General features: G+C 48.9%; 1 protein-coding gene across 1 annotated transcript in view; it reads right to left on the minus strand.

Moving 5' to 3' along the window:
• ST8SIA2 (ST8 alpha-N-acetyl-neuraminide alpha-2,8-sialyltransferase 2) overlaps positions 1-7,806 on the minus strand; it is a 430,955-nt gene extending 423,149 nt beyond the window's left edge. Inside the window, exon 1 of the mRNA XM_069625076.1 lies at positions 7,295-7,806. Within this exon, the coding sequence (XP_069481177.1) occupies positions 7,295-7,392 (98 nt within the window). The 5' untranslated portion in view covers positions 7,393-7,806. The remainder of the gene's footprint in view (positions 1-7,294) is intronic.
• Positions 7,807-8,834: the final 1,028 nt, after the last annotated feature.

Here is an 8,834-nt window from a genome sequence, read left to right on the forward strand (position 1 = left end):
TGGGCAGGCTATTGCCACCCCTCAGAGGGTCCTGAAACATGTCCTGCTGCTTTATTAGGGCCTAGCAGATGTAACCCTATGCCATTGGGACATTTTAAACTTTTTTCTCTTTCTGGCACCTTTGTTCTGAAAATATAAAACCGGTGTAATCAATTTCTGCTGGGGCTATCAGGTAATATTATCCCCACCAAAAATATCGATGTATATATGGTCGTCGGGAACGGCCACAGGCAATATTTTTAGTGGGGATTATATTAGGGTTTTTTGGGAGCGGGGGTCCCAGGGGTGCCCCAAGCTCCTTTTAAAATTATACAAGCTTTGCGGGGTGTCTCCCGCAGGTTCCATGCCTTAATATCGCTGCAAAAATATGGTGATATTTTTGTATGGCGATATTTTTGTATGGCGATATTTTTGCGGGGATATTAACACATGGAACCTTCCTGGGATGTTGTTGTGCGCGGGAACGGGAAGCAGCGTGCTGGTGAGGGTGGATAGAATGATCCCCAAAAATTATTGCATGAAATTTCGTGTGTCACCTAACTTTTGGATTCAGTGACACTTTTGGGGGAGTTTGCACAGTCCTAATGAAGAGTATGATTAAGTAATCGGAGGAACGTATATAATGCTTACCTATCTGTGCAGTTAAGATATCACGGGTGTAGGATGATTAAGATGATACAATGGTGCAGGTCTGCCATCTTTTTTTACCATTTCATAAGATGGCGTCCTTACTTGTGGGAGTCGAGAGGAAAAGGTGCATGGGGTCATTTGCGATCGTTTGAACCACCAGGAATTGGGCGGTTGCAGTAAAATAGTGAAGATGTTGCAACCTGGCATATTATTTGCCTCTCCCATAAGGATGCCAAGTAAAATGAAATCATTGGTGCAAGTCACTGGCGTAACGGGGGCCGCCACAACCCCCGCACTGCAGGGGGCCCCATGCTGTCCATGCCCTGCAGGCGTGGCCGCCTCAGCAGGGCTTGCAGGGGGCCCCCTACATTTTGTGTTACGCCACTGGTGCCAATGGTTAAAAATTTGCAATTTAGTTTGATCAGCAGGAATTAATAGGGAATGAATAACTGGAAGCTGTAGTTTGTATTGTCGGGCTTCTGTGCTTGCTGCATGGATATGTGTATAACCTGGGGTCACTGGGTTAGCTCCCGATCCATCTACTCTGCCTTTAACCCTTCTGAGGTCATCACATTTAACCTAGTTCAGCTGGGCAGTGTTAACACATGGGGAAAGAGCTTTAAGAAGCCCGTAGGAATCTGTGCTTAATTTGCAAGAAAATAAGTGAGAGGGCCCAAATATTTTCTAGCACGCTTATGACACTGCAGACGCACAGTTCCCCACCATTGCTGCTACCCCCCACAGCTGCCCCCCACTGTGTCGACACATTGGTGATTAAACTACAGCTGGCAACTGCTCGTTGGGGTTGGTGGATGCTCTGGTTATCATTACTTCACAATCAATTTGAGTCTGAGACAATACGTGCCACGGCTCAGACACACCCCCACAAATTAAGCACTGGTAGGAAAGCATTGCTATAATGAGACAACCTATTGCAAGCAGAGACTAGAAGGTAAATGACACCCCCAAATAAGGTTTGGCTAGAATTAGGGTTTTGTTTTCGTTGAGCCCTATAAGTTAATATGGAATGAAGAATCATTACATTGGGTTATAACAGCTATAGTTACAGCGCTTAGAGGCTGGAGAAATCTGTCAAGATGTACTATAGAAAAAAAATGATATTAATAAGGTAAATTATACGCCTGTCTCAGAATACGGGTTCTTTGTGCGCTTTACAAATGAAATAAATAAATAAATAAATAAATAAATACATACATACATACATACATACATACATACATACATACATACATACAAGAACTATTCAATTGAACTAGAACGCTGATAGTAGCAATGGTTTGAAGCTGGGCCTATTGGGAATTTAGTGCTCTATAGAAGTGTAAGTAATGTTGCAATTAGTCCTAGTTTATAAAAAGTGGTGACACTTCACAGAAAGCAAAAGAGTTTTAAAATACATTTGACAAAAAAGACGTTGGGCATCAGTCATTTTGCTCTGACAAACGTATTCAGTTTAAGCAAGTGAGGTTTTCACTTCAGCAGAAAATATCCTCACACTGTGGATGGTGTAATTGCTAATGGCTTTACAAGGGAATGCATATTGACAATTCCTTTCATTGCCATACATTGCAGTGTAAGTGGGTCTTCTCGAGCACAGTGTGTGCTATTTTTCAGCAATCTAATGGCGCGGAGTACTGCATGTAGATGCGTAGTGAGAGTTACTCCGGAAAGAGGGAGGAGTGATATATGAGTGCTGATGTGTTAATGCAAGCAGATTGGAAAAACGTGGCTTCTGTGCGCTTGAAAGCTTCTAGGTACGTGAGGTTTAGGTGATGCATAATGCTAAAAAATACCCCCACCCTCCTATGCTATGACAACAGTCCATTACTCAGGATCATTTCTGGCTGGATGGGTGCAGTGTGGAGCTGATGTGCGTGCAGTTTGGTGTGCATCTGTAGTGTGTCCAGGCAGCTGTGTTCTTGCACTGTGTGCTATGGCTGGATACTAGTTCTCAGCAAGAAGATATACATTTAAGCAATAAGCCCTGAGCCGCGGGGGCATTACTGAGTCAGGTAATGCCCCGGGCTAATAGTTATAGGCCTTAGCCAAGCAGGGCCTTAATGAAGGCCCTGGGGCATTACCTGACTCGGTAATGCCCCTGCAGCGAGGGGCTTATTGGTATTAGTACCCTGGCCCGCAAGACCGGGGTACTAATAGCATTTTTTCTGTTCCGAAATGCTGCAGCGTTTCGGTTGAGAAAAAAAAAAATCAACTAAATGGCGGGTGGGAAAGGGAAAACGGAGTCTGTTTTCCCTTTCCAATTCAGCCATCAGGAGTGGAAGCGCTGGGGACAGAAGTGTTCCCAGTGCGTTCGATCCCGAAAAAGGAGAAAAAATAAGGTATGTGGGTTTGGGAGGGCAGGGAGGGGATTGTTTGTAGGGGAGGGAGAGGAAGAAAGAAAAACTTATCTGAATCCCTGGCAGGGGATGATGGCTGCCTCCAGCCGTGTGGAGGCTTGGAGCGGGGATTGCCCTGTTTCGAGCCTCCTCATTGGCTGAGGGGATGCCACGCCCCACGCCAGGAACAAAGGAAAGGAATCCCGGCCAAGGGATTCCCGGTCGGGTAAAGCCCTGGTGAGGGCCAATCAGAATATTGGTTACATTCTGGTTGACCCTCGCCGGGTACTAATGAGAGTTAAGGTTAGCAGGTTGGGTAGTGAGTCAAGCATTCAGGGTGCTGCACTGTCTTGGGACAAACTAGTATGGGTCAGTCATAATAGACAGACATTAGTCTGGGGTGTGGTGTGCCTTCTTGATAATATGTGCACAATTAAGGGCAGATTGATATAACCTGGTGTCCACCTTCATTAGGTTGATATCTCTGGAGCCTGAAATACTGTGAGATAGCCAGCAGAGCATATTGCATATGTAATGCACACTCTGCGAACAATGTGTTGAAACACGTTGCTTACTTTGAAGAAGTCCACCTTTAAGCTATTTGGGAAAGAGGGGACCTAGTCCACCTTCGACAATGTAAACTAAAATAAAAACAAGCTGGAATGCAGTAGACAACTTCCCAAATCAAATTCAAAGAGTCATTCCTTGAAATGAAGGGTCAAATTGGAAAAACATGAGCTAGCTGGAACTATGAAATCCTTGTCTTTCTGTCTCTTATGCACTTTCTTGTTGAAAGACATACGCCATTCAGAGACGGTCTCAATAAACCATTGAATCTTTACAACTCTTAAGCACGGGGTGTATTACAGAGCCAATAAGTCTGTCCATACCTTCCAATATCTTCTTTGGCCATACTGGACTAACATCTACCGCTACTGTATACAAATGTATAAATACACCAGCTCAAGCTCTTATTTCCCCTAACATCTTCCAAAATCCCAAATTAAGAGGGATGCCCTTGGATAAACAGCACTTTGGTTGTCCGGACGGAGACTGCAAAAGCCTTTTAATTTGGGATTTCAAAGCAACCAACACTAATTACTATCATCAGCTCATGATAATTACAATGGAGACTACCAGCCGAAGTAGAGATGGGCCGATCACCTAGCTCTTGAACACCATATGGCCTGAATCATCTACTAATACCACAAACCAGTGAGTACAATCATTCAATGGTGTTTCCATCAAAGGCAATACACATAATACTGTATGCAAACATCTACCAGTTGACAGGTTCAACATCCAATCGGGGTGAGAGGGTTACATGGCCTTGCCAGCCCCAAAACCTGTGGCATCCAAGTCAGAGGGCCTCATTCCGAGTTTGTCACAAAGGGATACTGGGCACCGGTAAGGACACCGGTGCCGGTAATCCCTTTGCGCCCTATTCCGAGGTCCCTTAGCCGGTCCCTTCCTTAACGCCTGGTTTTACCAGGCATTATAGACGGGGCCCGTTAAGGGACTTCAGAGCTAATAACGATACCACAATTTGCGGTACCGTTATTAGCGCCTTCCCATTGAGCCCTGTGGGGGCTCAAATCGCAATGGGGAATGGATTTTTCAATGGGGACTTACCGGTCCCGCAAAGGTCGGACTACACCGGTAAGTCCCCATTGAACCAGGGCGGACTCGGTACCAGTATTGGAGGTAGTCATGGCGCAAATAGCGCCATGTCTACCTCCAAACTCGGAATGAGGGCCATAGTCTACAAGGGAACAGACCAATGCTGCTAGATTGCTCTTTGACACTCTTCGACACTCTTGGACGGCTCTTCAATACTCTTGTACATACACTTCACAGCTGCTGATAGCATTGAACTTTCGGGTTACGCCGTCAATGGGATTTCTTGATGCAGAGAAGAAGAAAACCATTTAAATCTTTCCGCAAATGTTGGGGCAAACCGTTGCACAGAGGACTGTCACTGTGAATGTACATGGAATTGTAGAGTAGTGTGCAGTTGCACTCTTCAGTTCTAGATGAGGAGCATTCCACTATACGTAAGTGCTTCAGCATAGCATCGATGATCTGTAGGCTGCCAGACCACACAGAGTGCACCAGACTTGCACAGACTTTCAAGCCTCTCAACTCATCCTGAGTTGGAGTGAGTCCCCCAGAGTGGAATCGCGGCATCCCTCAAAATTAGCCGGTAGTACCCACAGGGGCTCGTTACGACCCTGGCAGTAGCCGTGCCCTTATGCCGCCGGTAATGATTTTTTACCGGGTCCCAGAAAAGAGCAATAACCGGGTCATGCCGACCTTGGCGGACCCGGTAATTGCTTTTTTCTGGGACCCGGTAAAAATGAATCCCCATTCCCATTTGAGCCCCATAGGGATCAATGGGAATGGGGAGGATGCTAACAACGGGCCCGTTAATGACGGGCCCGTTGTTAGCATCCTGGACTTCTAGCGGGACCCGCTAAGGATGCCTGGTCTGACCAGGTGTTCCTTAGCGGGTCTTGCAGCAGTCCTCGTAATAGGGCAGCCCATAATGAACGGCATTATGGTCCCGTAGCGGCACTGTTCATTACGTGGCCGCCTGCCTCCTAATGAGGCTCACAGACTTCAAACGATCGACCTGCCAGCAAACCCTTATCATCCAACGAAAAGTCATTCACCTCTGTTCTTTTCAATGGGATCAGCTCCTACAAACATATCCTTGGCGCCTCTTTGGAGGCTTACTAGAATAATGTAAATTGATGTTGTAAAGAGCAACGCCTGATATTTTGGCATCCTCTTAGCGTTAATGTTTGATTTCCTTTTTCATAATTCTCAAGTAATTGTTAATGACTTACTGTTCCGAAAATAATAATACCTGGGTGCATGAAAATATATTGAAAAATTGAAAAGAACATTTCAAAACATGTTTTTGTGTGGCAGCGGAGAGGGGGCGTTGTTTGGGTACCACTCAGTCCTGCTAACTTACCCCAATACCCAACCCTCTTGCTTTACAGATCCACCAGAGCGCCAAGGAGCCACCACGCAGGTGGTGATAGTGCGTGGTATAAAAATCCTTCAACATAACCTCCCAAAATACATGTGTCTCGGGAGGATATCTCAGGGGCAACGTGCACGGATTGGAAGCAAGGCACACGGAGCACCACAGGTTCGATCCCCGGGTCCACTCTTAGAAATCTCTGGGCATTAGGCACGTTATATATAACCTATCATATCTTAACAAGGCGTTCAAGCCCCACCCCTCATGTGGCTGCCTGCAGGCTTTGAAACCTTTCCCTTAAGAGAACGGGATTGAACCCTTCCCATAAGAGAACAGGACAATATGATGCCGACCAGAGGGCCAAACCCAACTGCGCAGAAAACACAATGGCACTGAAACCACACAGACAACTCTGGAAACCATAGAACACGGGGTCCACACTCTTCATCGCTGGCGCGCCTGACTCTGTGATCGGGACAATGCTTTGGGGTGGGGGCGAGGGAGCAGAACACCGTCCAAAATACGAGGTTTGTGTGAGAGCAGGAGACACACATAAAATGAAGGACCCCGCCAAAAAGAAACAAATACAGGAGCAAGAGGGGGGTGTTACTGTAGCACGTCAGTGGACGATGAGATGATGGCAAAGGACGAGAGACCAGGGGCAGAGTACAGCTGCCAGGAGCGTGTGCACGCAAAAGTGCCAAGCCACTTTCAATGGGACACCATATGCGGTGTTTAGGGCAGCCCACACAAAAGTGAAATGGTGTCTTGAAAGGGCCTTTCCCGGGGAGTTCTTGGCAGAAAATTGGGCAGTTCTTTGTCTGGGGCTGAGTGTGATGCCGCCAGTTTCTCAGCCCCTGTTCAAAGCCACGCAATGTCTCCTCTCATTAAACCCAAAGGTGCTTCTCATCACACGGTGGAAAGTTGACAGCAAGACGGGTGTCTTTGGTGCAAAATAGGCGACTGGATGACAGTGGAAGTGCACGGAACTGGACGGATTTCTGAGGCAGGACAGAAACTTACATTTTAAATGGACCGTTTTGAGTTTAAAAATCAGGACAGCAGTGTGTCGAATAACAGGGGACAACTGGGGGCTGTGCCATGCGTGCAACCACATATCTCACACCACCACCAGTTTACACGGCGCCCCCACATGACTGTGGTTTAAAACTCAAAAGCATGCAGTCAAAGAACTTGCGTTCTCCTCCTCCCCGTGCAAAGCCGAGACAAAGAACCCCTCCTTGCAGCCACCCTCTCCAGCTAGGAGGCAGAGCCGCCCGTCCGGCGAGAGAGGCACGCACGGGGCTGAGATATTTACCCAACTTCCTCTGCCAGCTGCGAGATGTCCGCGAACAGGAGAAAGACGGCCAGCAGCGCGGCGGCGCCCAGCATCCAGCTCCGGGCCTCCAGATGCATGGCTCGCGGCGAGCTGGGGCGGCCAACAAAGGAGCCGAGGCGCCCGCTCCTCTCCCTTCAGAAACTGCCGCAACTGCGCGGCGCCCGCCCGCCCGCTCCCCCTCGCCGAGCTCAGCTCCCGCCTGGCGCCCTGGGGCGGCGGACAGCGAAGCCCCCTGCCACCTTATCTCCAAGCGGGCACGGCGGCGCAGCCTCCACACACAGACAGGGAGCGGGAGAGGTGTGGGCAGAACGGATCCAGAGCGCGGAGTGCAGGCATAGCCCTCTCTCGCCCTCCCTCCCCCGCCTTCCCTCCTCTTCTTCCCGAACGCCTTTCTTTCCCAAACTTTGCCCGACAGCGAGAGGCAATGCCACGCCACCCCCAGGAGAGCTGCGTGGAACCGACGGCTACCGCGGCTGGCAGACACTGGCGTCAAATATCACCCCCCACCCGCCCATTCCACAAGGGGGCAAGCATTAGGAAGACAGGAGTGCATATTGTGAACGGGCACTTCTATATATGTACCTCGCAGCGTGGAACAAAGGACGAATGGCGAACGGGGGGGGGGGGGGCGAGGGAGTGGGGGAGCGGAGTTGGGCGCCCCACAAAACCCATTCTGTATTTTGAGCGCTCTTCATTGAAACACATGGCAGCAATTCAAGGTGTTTAGGGGCGTTCCTCGCCTTTCCTGTGAAACTCGACTGGAATATACGCCGTGCAAACCAGCATGCACATTGCACAATTCAACACAATATACAGAAGCGGTGTCCAACCACATTCTCAACTTGAAGCGATACATCAGGACCGCAGCTCCAACCGTGTGGAAATGCTAGATTGGGGGCGGGGGCGTGAGGGTTGAGAGAAGCATGCACCTGGCGTGCAGGCAGTAGGACCTCTCCTCTCTAGCGTCTGGAGTCAGTATGGCAAAGAGAGCAGCGCGCGGGTGGCGAGCGAGGGCACTTGAGCCGGGATTATGGATGCTAAGCACCCAGTAAATTGCGCAATCAAGTGCAGGCAAGTGCAGGGGTCAGCGAGGTGCAGATACCGCCAGAGCACGCGCATTTCTAACGCTGTTCGGTGGGATTCATACTCCATGAAGGCATCATCCAATCATCTGGCCTGGAAACCTAACACTGGTCGCCTGTGGTTTTCCCTTCGGAGGTTGCCACGGGTTTTGTTCTGACAGGAGCAAGTGCGTGAGTGTGGAGCGAGTGGGGATGGAGGCTGTTGCCGGTGGGAGGCGGGTAGATGTCTTTCGCGCATGGGTTTAATTGGCCAGACCACACAGAGGGCACGCATTACTTAGAGTCGCTGTGTGGGGTCTCATGGTGGGTAATTACATCCAATTAGGCATTAAAGAATGCTCGGACGGATTGATAGTCGGTTAATTAAAGCCTCAGATTACGTATCCCCAATTCAGGGGCATTTTAAAAAAGAGAGACGGAGATGTGTTACGCTCCCA

The sequence above is a fragment of the Ambystoma mexicanum genome, chromosome 11 (assembly GCF_040938575.1).
Source record: "Ambystoma mexicanum isolate Mex_15411 chromosome 11, UKY_AmexF1_1, whole genome shotgun sequence".
In the NCBI taxonomy this organism is placed as follows: domain Eukaryota; kingdom Metazoa; phylum Chordata; class Amphibia; order Caudata; family Ambystomatidae; genus Ambystoma; species Ambystoma mexicanum.